The sequence below is a fragment of the Lonchura striata genome, chromosome 10 (genome assembly GCF_046129695.1).
Source record: "Lonchura striata isolate bLonStr1 chromosome 10, bLonStr1.mat, whole genome shotgun sequence".
Taxonomy (NCBI): Eukaryota; Metazoa; Chordata; class Aves; order Passeriformes; family Estrildidae; genus Lonchura; species Lonchura striata.
In genome coordinates, this window is record NC_134612.1 from 22,996,221 (window position 1) to 23,016,907 (window position 20,687).

General features: G+C 48.9%; 2 protein-coding genes across 3 annotated transcripts in view; one reads left to right on the forward strand and one right to left on the reverse strand.

Annotated features, from left to right (window-relative positions):
* Positions 1 to 6,840, forward strand: part of SLC7A14 (solute carrier family 7 member 14) — a 29,715-nt gene extending 22,875 nt beyond the window's left edge. For both annotated transcript variants that reach the window (XM_021548254.2, XM_021548253.2), the window contains exons 6-8: positions 51 to 259; positions 767 to 1,644; positions 2,863 to 6,840. In XM_021548254.2, the coding sequence (XP_021403929.2) occupies positions 51 to 259; positions 767 to 1,644; positions 2,863 to 3,185 (1,410 nt within the window). In that variant the 3' untranslated portion in view covers positions 3,186 to 6,840. The remainder of the gene's footprint in view (positions 1 to 50; positions 260 to 766; positions 1,645 to 2,862) is intronic.
* Positions 6,841 to 10,600: 3,760 nt separating this feature from the next.
* Positions 10,601 to 20,250, reverse strand: CLDN11 (claudin 11). The gene is made up of 3 exons (XM_021548198.3): positions 19,883 to 20,250; positions 16,965 to 17,129; positions 10,601 to 10,977 (listed from the first exon to the last, which is right to left on the reverse strand). The coding sequence occupies exons 1-3, from the start codon at positions 20,106 to 20,108 to the stop codon at positions 10,745 to 10,747; spliced, it is 624 nt and encodes a 207-aa protein (XP_021403873.1). The 5' UTR covers positions 20,109 to 20,250; the 3' UTR covers positions 10,601 to 10,744.
* Positions 20,251 to 20,687: the final 437 nt, after the last annotated feature.

The window sequence follows — 20,687 nt, forward strand, 5'->3', positions numbered from 1 at the left end:
TTCCAGTGCTGATGTTGACACCCCTGTCCTGCTCCTCTTGCCTTGCCCAGGTGAGCATGATCCTCACACTGATGGTGCCCTACGATGCCATCGACACTGAGTCCCCACTGATGGAAATGTTCGTGGTCCACGGCTTCTACGCAGCCAAATTCATCGTTGCCATCGGGTCCGTGGCTGGCCTCACTGTCAGCTTGCTGGGCTCCCTCTTCCCAATGCCCAGAGTCATTTACGCCATGGCTGGTGATGGGCTGCTCTTCAGGTCAGTCACAACCATGCTGGCATTTATTTTTGGCCTCCTGGGATCTGAGGGGGAATTGTGCCAGGGGCCTTGGGGGTCCCAACACCCCAACAATATTGTCACTGCAGGGAGCAATGGACATGCACAGACACGGTGGGTGCAGAATGGGGCACAAGGCAAAGCAATATCCTGGGGGGAAAATATCAGGAGCAGCTTACCCTACAGTCTCTCATTAGAGATTCTGATTATGTGGGGATGAGTGTTTAATTCAAGAGCCACTTACAAAGGAGAGCAGTTAATATGAATAAAATCTGGGAAGTATCCAAGTTCTCATTGCAGAGCTGGTCAGACCCAGATCTAACTCCAAATTCAACTTCAGCAGGGTTGCCAGTCCCCACGTGGAATCAAAGTTCCACAAAGCAACAAGACCTGAAGGGATCCCTGAGACTGTCCCCTAGAAACAGGGAAGGGTTATTGCAACAGGGTTGCAATGGTTATTTAACTTTCTGTGATTGTTCTGCACTCCAGGTTTTTGTCCCACGTCAGTTCTTACACGGAAACTCCTGTCGTGGCTTGCATCGTGTCCGGGTTCCTGGCAGCTCTGCTCTCCTTGCTGGTCAGCCTGAGGGACCTGATTGAGATGATGTCCATTGGCACCCTGCTCGCCTACACGCTGGTGTCCGTCTGCGTCCTGCTCCTCCGGTACCAGCCCGAGAGCGACATCGACGGCTTCGTCAAATTCCTCTCCGAGGAGCACACCAAGAAGAAGGAGGGCATCCTGGCTGACTGTGAGAAGGAAGCTTGCTCTCCTGGGAGCGAAGGAGAGGAGTTCTCTGGCCCACCGACCAACACGTGCGGGGCAAAAAATCTGCCATCGCTAGGAGATAACGAGATGCTAATTGGGAAATCTGATAAGTCTGCCTACAACGTCAATCACCCCAATTACGGCACCGTTGACATGACCTCGGGGATAGAGGCAGATGAGTCTGAGAACATCTATCTCATTAAGCTGAAGAAGCTGATTGGCCCTCGGTACTACACGATGCGGATCCACCTCGGGCTGCCGGGTAAAATGGATCGCCCGACGGCAGCCACCGGCCACACGGTCACCACCTGTGTGCTCCTGCTCTTTGTCCTGATGTTCATCTTCTGCTCCTTCATCATTTTTGGGTCAGACTACATCTCTGAGCAGAGCTGGTGGGCCGTCCTCCTGGTCGTGCTGATGATCCTGCTCATCGCCGTGCTGGTGTTTGTGATCTTGCAGCAGCCAGAAAACCCCAAGAAGCTGCCCTACATGGCCCCCTGTTTGCCCTTTGTCCCTGCCTTCGCCATGCTGGTGAATATCTATCTCATGCTGAAGCTCTCCACAGTTACGTGGATCCGATTTGCCGTCTGGTGTTTTGTGGGTGAGTCCCAGGTTCATTTATTTTCATTCACTGATGCTCTTTTGGAAGGTTGTTGATAATAAAAACTTCCCTAATTAGAGTGCTTAGGCTGACGCCTGGGAAATACCCAGTCCTTCTCATCTGCCCCTTGCCATCCTGAAGTTTTTAGAAATCTCATTTTATCCAGCCCCTGAACCACAGCTAAGTGGAAAATTACACCTCCAGAAAACATCAGTTTCATGGAGGAGAATGACTTCATGAAAAGGTGGTTATTTTGACAGCTTTTTTGATGCAAAGTGAGCAGGACTGCAAATTGCCTCACAGGCAGGTTTTGTACAGAAATCAGCCTGATTTCTTGCTCTGTCACCCACTTGAGCTTTTCAGCAGCCCACACCAGTATTTCAGCACTGCTTTTCCAAAGTCCAGAGCTGCCCAATTCTAGAAGCCCTGGAAAAGTCAGATCTGTAGACTGTATCTCCCTTTAGCTCAAGTTCTTAGCTTCTGGGTAGGGACATCTTAGGACTCACAGACTCTGTTGCGGAGCCTTTTTTCCCAAATTTAGTATTTCTGACACATAACCAGGAGTCCAGCATACCCATAGTTCTTTACTTTGCAACCCACTTACTCCACAAACCCAAGAGAATAAAGCAGATCTCATAGCTCCTCCAAGCTGAGCCATTGGGCAGGAGCTGCCATATGCATTTTTGGGCTGGAGAAGATATACTCGGTGCTTTTTTGGCCCTTGAAGTCAATACTTGAAGCTGCAAACCCAGAGAAAGCCCTTCTACCTGGAAGAAAAGATGACTCCAAAGCATCTACTTAATCTGCTGTGATTAAGCACTTTCCTCTATGGGTTCAAATACCTCTTGAGTTGCCAGCAATGACAACGAGTCAATTAAACCACTGCATTAGGTGTGATGAGCTTCACCAGCCCATCCATGGCTGTTGGGGATGGGACATCCCACTGGTTTTTCTGGCAGAGGTATGTGATCCTGATTTAATCTCACATCAGTCCCCTGTGGTTAATCCATGGCATGTGGAGTTTGGATTTCTCTGTACAGATCTCTGGGGTAGGTCAGTATCATGATCCACCAGAAATCATATCTCTAGATGTATTTGCTGCCAGTGAAAGCATTTGTCTAAGGTGAAAATCAGGTAGGGCTGAAAGGTGAAATCAGGTAGGGCTAGTGGGGCTAGTGAGTAGCTGGGGTTCAACCCTCTCCCTTTTGCCCACCCCAGGTCTGCTCATCTACTTCGGCTATGGGATGTGGAACAGCACGCTGGAGATCAGTGCCCGGGAGGAGGCCCTGCACCAGAGCACCTACCAGCGCTACGACGTGGATGTCGACCCCTTCTCTGTGGATGACGGCTTCTCCTTCGCACCCGAGGGTGACAGCTACCCGGGCTGGGGTCCTTCTGAGGACAAGAGCTTCTCGTACCAGCAAATGGCAGGCACCAAGGAAAGCCATCGGACAAGTAGCAGGTCGAAAAGCAAAGGCCGGCACAAACCGCCGTCGGATGCTCTGATCGCCAACGACGAGCTGGACTACTCGCCCGAGTAGCGGGACAGGCAGTGGGGCGCCGCGCCGCCCAGGTGATGAGGAAGGGTCCCCGTGGCTCCCCCATCCTGCCCCATCCTCCCCGGGTCCTCCACCACCACCCTGCTCACCTCCAGTACTCGGGACATGCTCTGCGATTGCCGTTGACCCCGGACCAAAACCACCCGTGGCCCGTCCCAGCTCCAGCAGTCGCGTCTCACTCTGGTGAATGCTGGCTGATCCCCCAGCACTGGCTGATCTCCCAGCAGCGGCTGCACCAGTGCAGGCAGCGGAGTGGGAGATGTGCCAAACCAGGAGGGTGTTGAGAGGTGGAAGGAGACATATGAGGGGACATCAAATTGTCCCTGGGGAATGTCCACCTGATGGCCGCAGTGGTGAGATGCCACTCTAAAATTTTTGGCACTTTCTTGGCATGTGTGTTTTTTTCCTTTGAACCACCTAGAAATTATAGCTGAGCCAGAGGCACAGAGAGGTGGGTAGGTACAAAATGGAGATGGACACACTCTTCCTTGGGAGTAGCTCAGAGATGCATAGTTGGTTCCATCATGCAGTGTTTCCATGGCCTGTTCTGGTGCACTGCACAGAGCAGTGCTTCCCCCATGTCCACCCCCACACCCCAAACCCCAGTATTGTTATTCAAAATTAGTCCATGTCTCAGTCGAATCTTTAAGTCCCAGCGCGGCCCAGCACCCCAAATCTGTGGCTGGGAGCCTGATCCCATTCCTGGTCACAGTGAGGGCTGTGACTCACTCTTGGCTCAACCCTTTTTGTACAAATGGTCAACGAGGACCACATATTCCTCTCAGCATCACCAGTCTGAGGTTGGGCACTGCTTCCACCACTTAGTGTCTTTTACAAAAATTACTGTGCTGTCATTCCCTCACCATGCTGGGCACCTTCCAGTGCTCACTCTGCCCTCAGTGCTCCAGACACCCATCCATGCCCTCACAAAATAGCAGCATCTGTGGGTCAGCCACATCTTGGCGAGGCTGGGCCATGGGTAGCAAGCGGAGAGAACCTGGCAACTGAAATCTGACTCCCTACTGCACCTTGTACAATATTCTCTGGTTTTGACCTTGCTTTGGTGGGTGCTGTATGAAAAACACTGAAATGCTGCTCATTCCATAAGTGTCCGTATTTCAGTCTAAAGCCAAACAGAGCTGGTGGTTCGTGGGGCAGAGGTGGTCAGCAGGTGGATGTAAACCCCCTGAACATGGCCGTGGCCCCCAGAAGTGCCATCAGACTCCCTGCTGCCAGTGTCCCCACAGAATCATCAGTCAATGGGATTTGGTCAATGATTATCAGCAGGTTCAGTTGTGGAGCCCATCATGCTTCATGTAAAAAAAACACCGTGGTGGAAGAACATTTTTTTGAATAAATAGCAACCAAAACCCTTCAGACAGCAACTCCCATCCTCCCCGCAGCTGCTGAAGGCTGCAGATGGATCCATCCCAGGGGCTTCAGTGCAGCCCAGACCAACCCCAAGTACCATGGGCTGCTGCTGGCTTCCCAGGGGACAATTTAACATCAACAGGGGCAGGATTTCCTATATGGAAATATCCTCATGGATATTGAGAATCATTAATGCTTTGGTACACTGGATGAGGCTCAGGCTCCCAAAACACCTGCCTGGCACCCTCCGTGGGCAAGAAGGTGCAAAGGGTGCCTGGACCTGTGCCCATCCCCATCACTCCTGGGATGCAAGGGCTTGATGGAGACGCTCTGCCTGGGGTGTAAAAGTATCCCTCCAGCTCCTGTCCCAAACAGTGTGGCAAACTACAGTCATTTTCCCAGTGGAGAAGAGCATCCAATTCTGCAGATTTTAACCTGGAGTGCTCCAGGAGAGCCAAGGGAAGTTTGGCCTCTGCAGCAGCTTCAGGGTGGGAGTGAAGATTTGGCTAAAGGACCTGTGAGCTTTGCTCTGGCATTGACTCCTGCTGCCCACCCCTACCATGCTTCCACAGGGAGAAATCCTGAGTGTGTCCCACTGAAAAGCTGTTGCAATGTGCACCGCTCACGGGCCAGCTCAGGAAACCTCTCTGGCAACACTGAACTCCTCTTGTGATGGTCACCATCCACCCACGCTTGTCTGCTCTCATCCTTGATGCCTTAGAAGTACCCAGGAGGGGATGGCACCTCGCAGGTCTGGCTGTGTGTTTTCAGGGAGGAAGATTGATGCTGCTTTCCTACCAGCTCTTGTACTATACCATATCCAAGGTAGTCGTTCTCGTCCTGCTTCCACACGGTATTTGGGCATCTGCCGAGCCACAGACTCATGCCCAAGCACCCTGTTGAGTCAAAGCCTGTTCTTCTTGCAGCCTTAATCTCTTGCTACAGAGCAGTTACCAGTACCAGTGTCTTTTGTCACGTCCACTCTAGTCACGCTGTATAATTTGACAAGGGTTTGACCCCTTGCTCTTTGGTGTCTGTAGGAACTTCTCCATTGGATCTGAGCAGCCTTTTGGCTACTCCCATTCCCAGTCACCCATCCTCCTTCCCCTTCCTGGGGAAGTGCTGGGGCAAGAGGGCTGTACCCTGTCCTGGGACCTCCAGGGAGCAGCATTTGTGCCGTGGCAGTGTCAGATGAGGATGGGCTCCTGTCAGCCCTCGCCGTGCTGCGGGTGGGAGCTGTACCACATCCCACCCAACAGAGGTGTTTAAGGAGAAGGTGACCGAGCCACAGGTCTTGGGGGTTTGCCAGTGGCCAAGGGCTGGTTTACAGGATCCCTGCTCCCTGTTCTGGGTGGCAGCTCCTGGGAGATGTGCAGGTTCAGCCTCTGGAAACTCACGTGCTGTCTCTTGTAGCAGCATTGGGCTCTTCAGTGGGCACGAGCAAAGGCTGAGAAGGCAAAATGTCCAGGTGTGTCCATCACCTCTGGGCACTTCTGGCCAGGGGCTGGGAAGAGGTGCAAGTGCTCGTTTGGCTGTAACCCAACTCCAGCCTTTCCCCTGGGTGCCCCGAGGGAGGTTCTCACATGCCTGGGCCATCAGGAGGACATGGCAGAGCGGAACCATCCTGCTCCCACCTCTGGTGAGAGGCACAAAACCTCCATGCCTGCCTGCTCTCCATGGGGCACATGCCTGAGGGGCCAAATGCATGGTACAGGTGGAGCATAAATACCTCAAACCTTCCAGGCCGAGTCTGTAAGATCTCAGCCCCTCCACAAACTCACTCCACATGGTCACAGCCCCTTGGTCTGACACCCAGCACTCCAGCATCCTCCCCATGGCAGCGAAATCACAGCCCAGCAACATGGGATGTTGTAAATCCAGCTTGTAAATGACCTTCACTTTGTTTTGTTCAGTCTTTCTGATGTATATCTTGCTTTTTTTTTTTTTTTTTTTTTTGCAGGTGGTACTTTCTGGTGTAATAATTCTCTGCAGTTCTGATATGAAGTTGGTGTATTTGTTAAAAGCAGTTTGTTCTATCCATTTTTTTTTTTGTGGTTTTCAGAAGCCCATTGGTGCATTTTACAATGGGGTCTTGTAGTGTGTCATGAGAAAGAAAAAATATGCAGATATGTTATGGAGTGGTTTTTATTTTCAAATGACTGTGTTGTTGACAACTATACATATAATACGTATATATAATCAAGATACTAAGAAAAAAATCTAAATTTACCAAAATCTGTATATTTTAATAAATGCATAAAGCTTTTATTGTGTGCCTTTGCATTTAAAAATCAAAGAGGAACTAAGGGATTTGTAAAGAAAGCCAGAGACAAATGTGTCTTAGAATTAGTTTCCATAGTAATGTAAATCTTTTAAATGAAAGACTAAACCAAAAAGTAATAATAATAAAAAAATCCCATGTAAATTTTGTTAAGCCAATCAGTACCCCAAGTTCTGATATTTTTTAAGTGCTAAATAGAAGCTAGAGATTAACAAAATCTTGCTTTAAGTGATTCAAAAATTCCATTTTAGAAGATCCATTTAAGGGGGCTGACTTTGTTATTTACTTGTACTGTTGTGAGAGAAAATGGTTATCTGTTTACACAATTAAAAAAATTAAAAAAAAAAAAAAAAAAAAAAAAAGGAAAAACCTAAAGCAAATGACCACAGGTTGACTGTGCAAAGGCCTGGGGTGCACTGATGTCTTCCCAGCTGCTGGCACTCACCTTTCCTTGGGGGAGCTGGGGTGTCACAGCACTGTCCCCTCCCTGCATGGGCCAACACAGCTGCCTGGCCCCTTTGGGGTGCTCAGAGCCTCCAAGGGCTCCTTCCTGCTGTCCCTGTTAACTGGGAGTGGGGAGCCTGCCAGGTGCTCTCCTCATCGTGGGGATGGGATGAAGAGCTCCAGCTGGTCCTGGTAGAGCTGGGGACAGCTCTGCTGGGCATCAGGGACCTCCACACTGGGGTGACCACCATGGCTCACAGCCAGCACTCCATACTTGGTGTTAGGAATGGTGTGGAGCAGTTTTTTGATTCAGAAGAATTATATTTGATCCTATTTTGAGGCTTTGGGTCAGCAAATGAGCATTAAAATCCTTCATGAGCCACCAGTGCTGTGGCTAATCCAGACCAAGAGAGCCCCACAGGGAAACAGAGTGTTTTGGGCTGGCACAAAGCAGGTGTTTCAGCTTTGATCCTTTAAAAACTGGAAGAGTTTAATGTTCTTTGTGCTTCCTGAGAACCCTTCCCCTCTCTGGTGCCAGCACTAGTACCCTGTCACATTCTTGGCCCCATCTCCTCACACCCTGTGGTTGCAAATGTGCATTTTCCTGCAGCTGCTGCGGTGTTGCTTTGCTTTGGTTGGTTTTTAATTCTCTTGCCTAAAATAAAACTTCTTCCTTCCTCTGAGCAGCACTGCCAGGGCCTTTTAAGAGCTGGATTTGGGGTCAGATGTTGGTAACCTGTGGCTGTGGGCAGAGCACACAGAGCCCCAGGGCCTCTTCCTGCCAAGGGTCCCCAGCATTGTAAATGCAGTCGAACCCAATGGGAAGAAATAACGATGTCTGACTCAATTCAGAAGGCTGAATTATTTCTTTATTATAACTATCCTAAAATACATTAATATGCTATATAAAAGGAGGATACTAAAACTACATACTACTTTCTCTGACTCTAACACAACTCGTGACCGTCTCTGAGAGTCCAGCCCTAGGTGGGTTGGATTGACCACTAGGCTCAAACAATCCTCACCAGAATCCAGCCAAGTACTCACTCCAGGTGAACAATTCTCCAAACACATTCCACATAGGAAAAACAAGGAGCAGAAATAGAAATTGTTTTCTCTTTCATTTCTCTCTGTGCACCTCTATGAAAAATCCTGAGAGGGAGAGAAATGTGCTTGCCACACCCCAGCACCCCGTGCATGAGGATCGCAGAATGGATGAGATTGAAAGGGACCGGGTGCATCCTTAAGGGGGTGGGCAGAAAAAAAATCCCCTAAATGCTGCCTGGCAAGGCTCGTTCCCAATCAGGCCATGCACCTCCCGCAGCACCAAAACCCTCCCCCGAGCATCCGACACAGGTGTTCCTGTGCTTTTCCCTCCCGGTTTGCTTCGGGGCTGTTTGCCGGCAGCATTCCATGGGATTTCTGCTCCGAGGTGCCCGGGGTTAGGAGGGTGAAGCCGCGGGCACAATCCACAATCCCCGGGCAGCCTGCACAAGCTGGCACGTCTGTGCCCGGGGCAGCCGCGCATCAATGCGCGCACTGACAGCGCGCTCGGGCTGCACAAGAACCGCCTGTGCGCTGCCCGTGATCTCATGGGCACAAGTGTCCTGCCACCACCGCCCCGGGACACTGCCCAGCTCGCACAGCAGAGCCTCCCGCTGCCAAAGGCAGATGCTCGGGCCAGGCAAAGGCTCCTCGTGGAGCACAGCCGGCCCCTCTCTGCCTCCTTTTAAATGCTCCAGCTTCCCACGTGGAGGAGGGGAGGTGGGACCTGCAGCACCCTTGCCTGTGTCGCCCAGTTTGGTTTCTCCAGATGAAGCAGACCAAGGGCAGTCCAGAATGCACGAGGCTTGACTTACAGCCTTGTTTTCCCGTTATTCATCATCCCAAAAAACTTAGTTGCTCAGACCCTTCTCCTCCTCCTGCTGCCTTGCCACTGGGGCTCTCCTCTTGCTCATGTTTGAGCAGCAACTATTCCCTTTTTCCTTCTCTTGGCTTACACAAATTGTTTGAACTGAGTTAACATCTCTGGGAACAGATGGGATTTTGTACCAGTGTAATTAAATTGCTACAGCCTCTGGTAAGGGAAGAGTTAGATCTTATCTTACACAGTTTTAATCAGAGCAATGACCCCAGATCAGACTCCTACTTTAGATGAGAGCACTTTCAGCAACATGAGGTATCACCTTCATGGTGCTTGGGGTCATCTCCACCTCTTCAGGGGCTTTCTAATTCTTCCCAATATAAAGAAACCCACTAGTGGGTACAACTGGTACAAGCTGCTACTGGGAGCATTGAAAGAATCAAAGGATAAGATAACGAACAGTCTCATGCAGGAAGATTACTCATATTTAAAATATTCTTCATTTAATGCCACAGCAGAGCACTTTTTCATCCTGAACTGCTATAAAAAAAAGAAAATCTTCAAAATCATTGCCAATCCCTGTCATACAAAAACTGGCTATGGAAACACACAGGAAGGAAGGAAAAGTAGTCAGGGTTGCAGGTACTCTGTTATTTATTGTACAGTATTTCATTGAAAGTACAAAGGCATCATCAGTACTCACCAGAATTGTATTGTAACAGGTACATTATACTGCATGTTAAAATGTGCTGTTTTAACGAGGCAAGACAGAACACAAACTTAGAGGAAGAAAGAAAGGAGTTTAAAAAAATGTAAAAATACACTTTTTAGTAACTGCTCTGTACAAAAGAAAAAAAAAAAAAAGAAACTGAAGCAGAGGGCAGGGATTAGAGCCCCCAAAGTCATTTATAACTATTTTAAAAGGCACTGTTATCTATCATGTCATTAGGACCTTTGGGTTCTGTTTCCTTCATACTGATGACTGTGGGGGTAGGGGAAACACTGTTACTAAAATGATCAGACTCATACAAAAGTATTTACAGAGAAAGGCAGAAAAATCCCCTCCTCTTGTTCCAAAAGAGAAACATTTGCCCTGTGGGAGAGGACAGCCTTTCTCCCTATCCTCTCTCCCTAGCCGTGCCAGACCCGTGACCTTGAGTGGGAGAAATCAGTGAGGATGGGGGAGAAGCTGTCAGAGTCCTCCTAACAATGGGAAAGTGTCTCTCTCATTTCTGTTTTATTGCTTTAAACTCTCCTATAATCAGGGGAGCAAGAAGACAAACTAAAATCCCTAAACCCCACCCCACAACCCCAAACCACCCTGGCTGCAAGAAGCTGGGGGCAGGCGGTCGGGACAAAACGGTGAGGACCAAGAGGTAGGGCTGGCTGGAGCTGTCTTTCTAGAGAAAGGGGGGGAAGAGATGGGGAGAATAATGCTTCAGACTACCAGACATTTGTGCTGCTTTTCTAAATCTCTCCCTGGGAGCCTGACAGCCGCATGTGTCAGCAGAAGCGAACCCAGGGCGCACGAACCCACCAGCCAAAGCATCGGATGGCAGCCGTGGGGCGTCCCCGGGGCGTCTACACGTGGGCGCTCTTGGCGTGGGTGGGCGAGCTGGATCCCGAGCCGTAGTAGAAGCGGTTCTCGCCGAAGGTCTGCGCGTCTCCCGAGCAGCACACGATGACACAGCCCCCGAAGAGGCAGAGGGCAGAGCCGATCCAGCCCGTGTACAGCGAGTAGCCGAAGCTCATGATGGTGGTCTCGCGGTGGGCGCACACCGGGAACCAGATGGTCGCCACGACGCCGCACATGGCTGGGGATGGGGGGGAAGGACAGCGTTAGGGTTCTGACCTGGAGGGAGTGACAGCAGGGCGTCACACGGGCCTAGGGACAGAGAGGAAACCCATCCCTCCTCCCTTCCAGTCCCACCCCAGAAGAAGCGGCATCAGTGCTGGGTCCAGGAGATCTCCAAGCAGGAGGCAACGTGGGAGCCTCAGGAGTGAGGGATGGAGAGAGAACAGCCCTCTCTCCCAGGAAGAAAAAACAACAGCTGCCTAGCACAACATAATATATTTATTAGAAGAGAAACAGATTTGTTCCCTCAAAATATCGTCAAGAGGAAAAAAATGAGAGTCATCCCTGAAACTGATGTTGTGGAGAAGTGCAGAATTAGGAATAGATTAGATATGAAGAGGCCATGAAAACCATATGGATCAATGAGAGAATAAAATCCGTGGACCTGTGTGAACTGCTTTAAATCCCTATTTCCACATGGACTCACGTGCTGTGTCCTCAGCCCATGTCCCTCCTCATCATTTCAGTGGCTCTACTGGGTCACATAAACTTCACCAAAATCTCCCAGTGCTCTAAGGCAGAGTAGGGTTTATGAAATACGAGCAGAAAATGAGCAGGGACAAAATAAGCAGCAGTTAGGCATTGCTGGGTTTTTTTCATGGAAAAGGAAATGTCTCACAGCTCTGGAAAACAGATTCTACTTCCCTGTGGAAAATTTCTATCAAGCGATGGGGACAAACCCAGCAAGGCTCTCCAGATATTTACTGAATTTAATAAAAATGGGACCTGAAGAGTCTGCAGAAGAGAAAACGGGATCCTACCTAGGGACTACAGTGGGTCAAAAAGTGACTGCAGGCTTCACATTTTACTTGATATTCCAGAGGGGGTTTTTCCACAAAAAGCCAGAAGGCAGCTGCAGTGGTGCTGTGAGGTGGCATGTGAGGGAGACAGTCCCCACAGAGTCCCCACATGCACCGGGGGCAACGGGAGTTGATGGTGTTAATCACCTCCCAGGAGCAGGTCCTAAAACAATACTCCTCGATGGCCTGTACATCTGAGAAGAATTAATCTGTCAATATTTACTTGCCTCCGGGACAAGCTGTGCAGGACTCCATCCTTGTGGCTATCAGAGAATCAGAGCAAAACAATAACAGGACCATGGCAGCGTTACAGATTTCCACCGACCGTGTTAAAAGGTATCTGGAGGCAGTGTCAGAAAGTTAAGGTTGCAAGAGGGAAAAAGAAAGGGGTGAGAGTAAAAATAAAATTGTTTAGTTAAAGCAGAGAACAAACCGTAGCTCCTGGCTGGTACAGCAAAAAACCCATCCCCAAAGCTGTAGTTATTGTGAGAGAAAATATTTTCTTATGGAAAAGAGAAGAACATTTGAAGGATGCTTATAAAGCCAGAAATAATTTTGGGCCTCCTCAAAGGAAGGGCCCCGCAGCTTTGGAAGGAATTTTGGAGAAAGCAGGGAGGGGAGAAGAGCATTTCTCCTGCATGTGGAGTGGTCCTGCAAACAGCTCATGAACCTCCAACGCTTTAAAACAAAAATGTATCAGTTGGGAATCCACAAAGCATTCTAATGGGCTCTGCGAACAAAACTGCTTTGTTGTCCGAAAAAACACAATCATCTTTTCTTTCTCTGTCAGCAGTAAATATATATATATATTTGTCTATAGACTATAAGACCCTTATCTCTCCAGACCCTCCCCCACAAGACAGGACCGAAGAAAACACTTGCACTGGGGTGAGAAGAGCTCTCAGGGATGCTCACACAATGGCTTCTCTTGTGCATGTGGTTCCACTACATGTAAAACACCTTATTTTAATGCTGACAATGCCAGAAACACAAGCCAAGGACTTTGCATGGGTTCACTCGACCTCTCTGTCCTCGGAGGCCACCAGCTGCCATCAGTCACCAGTGACCCCATTGCTGAGCAAGAGGAATGCCCTGGAACAGGACTGGGCTTCATCGCTCTGCATAGATTAGGTTGGGCTGTAAATCCTCCGAGGGGGTGGGAAAAGGACAGTCAGCAATTGCAATGTCTCTCTGTGGGCTCGAATTTTATTCTGGTTGCACCACAGGGAAAGGCTGAAAGAAAAAGGTGATTTGACGAGAAACCAAAGAGATTTGACAAGAAACCTTTTCCAAAGAGATTGGAATAGAGGTTTTAGGGCAAGTTTCAAGTTCTAAAATGGCTGCCTACATGGAAAAGAAGTGTAGATAGAAATTGTTATCCCTTCTCTTGTGCTAATGTCGGGACATCCTTTGCCTCTCTCTAAATGAGAAATCTTCAGACAGTAGAGCTGCTGCAGCCAATATAGTCTAGCAGAAAAAGAAAAGAAGGTCTGCAAAGAGAAGGAATATTTTCTATTAGAGCAGCTAATTCAGTTGGGAAAACAAGCCTGTTTTGGGGCACATGTGTGGAAATCCTGCTTGCTTATTGCAGCTGGAGTAGGCAATCTTGTAAAAGCCACTGCCCCTACCTAAAAAACCATCTCAGCACTGCATGGCATGAATGTCCTTGCTCCATCAGATTGCTGTGAATCCACAGGGATACATCCCAGCTCCCAGTGTTTCCAAGTCTTTTTTAAGTGTGGATTTGCAGTAGCTCAGTCTGCTGAGCTGAAACCCTTAACATCAGAGATGTGTTGGAGTCAGAAGGATGTGCACAGAGACAAGAAGTACAGAAGGTGCTTGGGGAGCTGGGAGAGAGGGAACAGGATTGTTCTAACTCAAGGGACAATGAGTCCCTGCCAAATTCCTTAACAGTAAGTTAAAGGCTTTTTGCAGAAGAAAGAATACTTTTCTTTCACATCTAAATTTAACTATTCCGAATTGCTGACTCAAAGTCACATGGATTTCTCTTTCAAAGCATTTAGTTGAATAAAATAGATACCAAATTTTTTTTTGCTGCATTCAAGGCAGTCTTTTTATCTTAATAACTATGGTTTTACAAGTAAACGTCAGGCAGTCTTCAGGAGAACTCATTAACATCCTTTATTTAGTACCCAATGGCTTGTTTTGTAGTAGCAATTTCCACTAACATATATTTCATCTATTTTCCAGTGTCTGAGTCCCTCTTCTCCACTGGGAAAATGCCCCCTTGGTTACCAGCAAGTGGTCCTCCAAATTAGTATCAAAACAAACAACACAGGCTGGGCCAGGGATTTTCCATCAACACCAAAGTGTGAAATGTTTTCATACCAGCTCAGAGCAAACCTCTGCTGACTGCTGTTTTCAGCCATAAATCAATTCTCTTGGTCAGATAGGATCAAACAAAGCCATAAACACATCAGCAGCAGAATAGCAGGGCGTGCACACAGGTTGCACTCCGGCAGCCTGTGATTATCAGTGGACAGAAAAATCAATGGAATATCTGAGCCCATTATTTTCCTGGCAACTTTTCAGCTTTTTCTATATATATATTCTTTTCTTTTCTTTTCTTTTGGCTCTGTGCTGTGTTTCAATCCCTGTTTTCCCTTATGCCGAATTTCAGTGACAAACTGCCATCCCTTCCCTGAGCAGCAAGTGAAGTTTGCTTTGGGGCCAGCTTCCCTGTTTGCATCCCCACTCCCCATTTCTGTTGCATTAGGGAGTGTTTTGGGGGCCATTTTCTTTTAACCAGAGCTCTGGATGTTGCTCTCCCCAAAGAGGAAAAGTCAGTAGCCTGTGAGGTTGTGGAAACCATGAGTGAGAGTTCAGTGGCTGGAGAGTGAATAAAAACAGTCCAGGGCATGTTACTTTTAGAATATAACGGATTTTAACTCAGCATTGTATCTTTCAGAGCCTGATCCATGCTTGTTAAATGCTCTGGAATGGTGACACCTCATCTTGCAGCTAACAGATCATTAATCAGCTTAAATAATGTCAAAGTCCTAAACTCTGTACATTATTCTTCTTTCAAAGGGACTGTCTTGCTGATGAGCCTGGAAAAAAATGGGATTTGTAAATATAAATGTGGGTTGGTTTCCTCTTTCCTTTTTTTTTAAAAAAAGCAACCTAGGAGCAAAAGAAGCTTATTTATTCTTCATTTGTGATCTGACAAAAAGAGCACTATTGTAATTGTGACTAAAACATTGTGACCAGGCTGCTGATCCCAGCCCAGATCATTCAGGGCATCAGCAACACCAGTAAATCTTTCACCTGTAGGTGCTTCAGAGCTCACAGGGGTGAAAATCAATAAGATGTGGTCCAAATCTGAGCCAAAGATCATTTGTATGCCAATGTGTCTGCGACACAAATGTGAGAGATGTGATCTCTCAGGCTTCCTTTCCTCACAGGATCTACCTAGCTGGAAAGCCGTGTGCTGAGGCAGAGGAGGACCTGGTTTGTGCAGCTCCACAGCTCTCATCATCCCTGCACAACTCTCCATCATCCCCTCACACCTGCTCTCCTCCCTGGTGTCCCACTGCAGCGTGATGGGATGGGACAGTGGCACACCAGACACCAAAACCTGGTGGGACACTGCAGCACACGGGATTTCACTTGTTCTAATACAGTGGTACCCAACAGTGTCACTGGAATTTGTCATCTGTGAGCTGGTTCTGTCATCCTCTTTCCCTCTGGGATTTTTAGGGACAGTTCTCCTGCCTCCACACCTGCAGCCATGCAGCCATGCAAGGAGGGCTGACCTGCAGCATAGCTCTCCTTGACTGGAACCAAAATCTTGTGGCTTTTGTGGCAAAGTGCAGCTCTGCTGGGCCTCCCCATCCTGGGCAGGGCCGAGCAGACTCCTCCAGCACTAAATTTCATTCACAGGGAGAAAACCTCCACCTTTCCTTTCACTTCTCCAAGCCCAAACACTTGACTCAAGGTTCCAGGGTAGGGATGAAGATCACATTCCAACATGGCTGTTCATGATTGGAATGTCCTGGACTGGCCCTTTAAAGCTGATGTTAGGACTTCCAGCTGTGCTCTTAAACTCCACAGGCCCCTTGGACTCAATCCCTCAGATCTGGGATGTGTGGACCTGTGCTAACCACAAAGTGATGGAGGTGGGATGACTTGCATGGAAGGAGCATCCAGAGGACAGCCCTTCCAAGTGTGCAGCTATATTCAGTGCCCACTTGAAAAAAAAAAAAAAGAAGAAAGAAGACGGGCATGATGTCAGTGCTGGCTGCCAGTGAGAGCAGAGCCACACAAAGAGGTCACTTTGCCTCTCCCCTCCTCCTCTGCCACAGACGGGTGACAACAAGGCCCCGCAGGCTGTTGCTGAGATGACGAGGCCTCAAGAACATGCAGGTGTTGCATGGGGGACAATGAGCTCCACAGTCTGAGCTGCTCAAAACAATCTCCTCCACAAGCACCGAGGACGGGAAGAAATTCCCAGGGGAGCTTGGAGGCCAAGGGGGAGGCTGGCCAGAGGGGGTTGGGAGGCACAGAGGGCACGCCAGTCCTCCTCCCGTGCCAGCGCCATCCCTCTTCACATGTCTGTGCCACCTCCACGCTCCTTCCCTTGTGGTTTCCACAGGACTAGCCCCATTCAGGGCTTCCCTTCCCACATGCCTCAGCTTACTTGTCCTGGATGTCCAGGGAAAACTGGGAGGCTCTGCCTTCCCTATAAGTAGCTTGGAAGTTTAGATCCTTTCCAAAAAATCACCTCCACAGTGAACCAGCATGATCCATGCCTCAGCTTACTTGCCCTGGATGTCCAGGGAAAATTGGGAGGCTCTGCCTTCCCTATAAGTAGCTTGGAAGTCTAGACCCTTTCCCAAAAATCACTTCCACGGTGAACCAGCACGATCCCTGCCTGCAGGCACTGCCCGTGTGCAATGGCCTTCCAAGAGAAGCCGTGCCCGAGAACTCCACAGGACAAAGACAGAGAGATTCACAGCCCTCCCTCTAACCCTGCTGTCCTTGTCCTCCCACTGCTGCCCGTGCCTTTTGTCCACCCCCAGGCCCCAGCAGGGCCAGCCCAGCCCGCACAAACCCTCCCAGGAGGAGCCGCCCAGCCAGCCCGGGAGCGGGGACACGCTGGAGCCCCACCGTGGCTGCGCCTTACCCAGGAGGATGATGAGGATCCCTCCGAGCTGGGAGCGCCGGTACTTGGCCGCGCCGGGCTCGTGGCCCATGCGGATGCAGGGCAGCACCGTTATCAGCAGGAAGATGGCAGGGAGGCCCAGCACGGAGGCGGCGATCATCAGCGCCCGACACGCCTGGACGTACCCTGTGGGCAAGGCCAGGGAGGAGGGTTTCGTTATTGGCACAGCAAAAGGAGACTTTGGACAAAAGCTCCTGTTTTGTAACTACATTGAGAAGCCCAAGACATGCACGGAGTACGGGAAATGTGCTCATCCCTGTGGAAACATCAAATCTTCACCAGGCACAGGGCGGCGAGGCTGCAGTGCAGTGGGGAGTGCGTGGATACGGGATGTGCGTGGACACGGGATGTGCAGGGTCCCAGTTTCTCAACAAACAAACAGCACTGCCTGGAAAACACAAGCTTTTCCCTGAGAAATCATGGAGCTGGAAAATACGGGATGGGAAAGTAGGAGACATTTTCTCTAGGAAGGAGTTTCCCTGTATCTCTTCATAGCGAGAGCTTGAACAAAGAACAAGATTTTTAAATATTTGAAATTAAATAGCAGGAATTTAAAGCCTCAAAGACTCCCCCATCATTCAGAGGGCTGAACAGCTGTAGACCCACTACTGACACTGCAGGTCCATGGGATGCTGCCAGCAGCTGCCCCAAGGCAATGAGCACTGCTGACCTGGGAAGAGGAGGAGGAGGAGGAGGAGGAGGAGGAGGAAGGACACTCCTCACCCACAGCCACACCTCAGCACTGCACCCCAGGAGCTCAGCCTGGCTCTGGGGCCTCAGAGGAGATCCATGGCTTGAGCTGAGTACTGGCACAGCCTTTCCTTAGGGAGAAGACTTTGCAGAGCTGCTGGAGCTGCCATGACCAAGGGCCAGGTTGTTCCTCTGGATCCCTATGGACATCCCAGGATCCCCTGGCACTTATCAGCTCCCATTCCTCTCTTACCTGTGCCTGTGCACAAGGCAACAGGAAACAGCAGGAACTAGGGGCTGTGGGGGTGCTGGGCAGGAGCATGACATTTCTGCCACTCTGGGAGGGTTTATGTATCACAATGTATTATTTAAAAATATATATGATATGTATATCTAAATTTTATAATATATATATATTTTATATATATATATATATATATATAATACAAAAATTACATATAAGTAAGTTATACAGGTCATTATTAGCATGCAAAAGGCAAAGAGCAAATGTCAGGTTTGCCCCAGTGCCTAGTGGCCTCCCCCAGTTTTCAGGACAGTCTCAGCACAGTGAGTGTGCTGGCTCTCTGTCCCCTCTTATTAACAAAAAGAAGCTGTCAGATGCAGGCATGGAATTTCAAGGTGCTTCAACCAACACCAGCAAAGAGGGGCCTTGAGCACATCCCACTGACACACAGGAATGAGGACTTTACTGTTTCTGGAAATGCAGACACTTTGTGTATTGAAGATTTGCTTGATTTTTTTCAAGAGGAAACTTAAAAAAAAAAAAGTTACCTGAGGAATTCAGGGCATAAAAGCAGACCCTAAACAAAGGAGATGACTGTACCCTGTGTGTATTCTGTGCAACCAGTACTAAGTAAATGAGAATAAAAACAATTCATTTTAAAGACTTGACTCAGACAAAGAAAGGCTGTAAATATATTTCAGCTATTGGGCACACCAGGGTAAATTTCCCTCTCATTCCATTCCATCGAACAGGCTACAAGCAGAAACATCTTGATTTGTGATTTTCTTCTGCTTGAGGGAAGCTTTGCTCTCTGCTACTGCAAGACCCATTCACTTATTTATTAAGCTGCATTCACTAATGTTTCTTTAGGGCAAAACCTTCCTCTGTCTTCTCTGCTGGATCAGATTTAACAACAGCAGCAATAAGGAAGGCAAACTTACTAAAATAAAAGTAAGCACACACAGAGAAAGGGAATGAGAGACTCAACATTGCTAAGGGCTGCGTGCCACAGACCAAGCTCTGTAACAGAGAGAAATTCAGGAATTATCTTTTTAACCACTTGTAAAATTATCTTCACAACAATGTAAACCAGTAAATAAGGAAACATCCAAGAAAATGACAAGGAATGGTCATTTCTGCCCTGTCAGCTTTGAGAGAGGCACCTTTGACATGGAAGAGGAGTTGCAATCTAAACCAGAGCAGAATTAAGTGCTTCAGAGTGAACAGTGGTTGAAACTGGCAAGCTCACAAACTAAACTTACAGGGAGCAAACCTCACAAGACTTTGGCAGGTTTATTTAGCTCAAAAGATGTATTAATGCTGATTAAACATCTTGCTTAATTTTTGCCTTTCAGTAAACTAGATGAAAGTTACTATATCATTAAAAAATATCAAGGTAAAAGTAGCTACATCAGTTTGCTGTGTAAAAGTTCTGTCTTGCCTCAGAATCTGTGGGAAGTGCAAGACCACCAAGACTAATGATGATCTCCTGAAAGATTAAAAGCCACAGCAGCATTAATAATAGATGCTGAAAGATTCATTATGCTCCAAATCACTTTAAGGAATCAAACCTTAACATTTGTAATAGTTCACCATCCCCTTGAAGTGCTCTATTACACCTCAGTGTGCTCTGTACGTCTTGCAGTGCAATCCAGAGACAAGACGTGAAAGGAGCAGTGAGATTTTACTAAGAGCAATTAATTAACATTTACTGGATTTTAGCAGTCACAGAAAACATGAAACCAGTTTGCGATTAAAACCAGGTGTAAATCAATGAGAATCATGTTAAGAGCTATCATCCAACTCCTTCAGTGCATCCAGTGGAGCATCTCCTGTGCTGGTGAAGCTGAAGGAGCTTCACCATCACCTCCTGCAGCAGCAGCAGCTCCTGAGCAAGGCTTCAGCCCTCGCTCGGGGTGGGAAGGGGAGGATGGGACACACTCACCCGGCAGTATGAGGATGTCCACGAGGGGCTTGCAGTGATAGAGCCCTGTTGCCATGACACAGTCTGCCCAGAGCCCCTTGGATCCCAGCTCATCCATTTTCCTGCAGGTGGTAATGGTGTAGCCGCAAGTCACCACCCAGTCGTTGGTGGCCGTGGCCACAACCACCCCGATCCACCCTACGAAGCTGCAGACAAATCCAGCCAGGTGCAGGCAGGTGGCCACCATCTCGGTCCTTTGGTGGGGACAGCAGCACAGGACAGTGCCCACGGGGGTGAGCCCGGAGAGGTCCCGGCTGCAGGAGCGGGAGGGATGGGGATGGGCAGGAGCGGGTCCCTGGTCCGGCTGTGCTGAGAACACTCGGCTGCCTCTGCCCAGCTCCCTCCCTGGGAGGGGTCAGAGCTGCCTCCAGCCCCACAGCGCTGGGAGGAGCAAGAGGGGAGCCCCAACTTCTGCCAGAGCATCCGCAGCGTGCGAGGGGAACGGGGCGCGCACAGGGGGAGATGCGCAGTGGCAGCCAGCCGAGCTTGCAAAACGAGCCGGAGGGATTTTTAAAAATGCAAACCAACAGTCTGACTGCTCGAAATGTAGCGCAGAGGGAGAAAAATGAAGGCAGTGTTTGCCAGCTGAACTTTAATAGTCGCACTGGTACATCCTCGGAGGAATGTGGTGGACAGTTACTCAAAAGGTGGAATTGATCTCATCAAAGCCATCAGCACAGCTGCTGTAAAGGGACAAAATCAGTCTTGGGTCTTTCCTGATGTATCTTGTAAAAATAGAAAGACCCACCACTGCTTTCTCTGCTGT

Excerpts from the sequence above, each read along its gene's own strand:
- CLDN11 (XM_021548198.3), bottom strand. The coding sequence starts at position 20,108 with ATGGTGGCCACCTGCCTGCACCTGGCTGGATTTGTCTGCAGCTTCGTA. Across the intron at positions 17,130-19,882 it reads GGACATCCTCATACTGCCGG|GGTACGTCCAGGCGTGTCGG; the intron begins GTGAGTGTGTCC and ends CCTTGCCCACAG. Across the intron at positions 10,978-16,964 it reads GATCCTCATCATCCTCCTGG|CCATGTGCGGCGTCGTGGCG; the intron begins GTAAGGCGCAGC and ends CCCCATCCCCAG.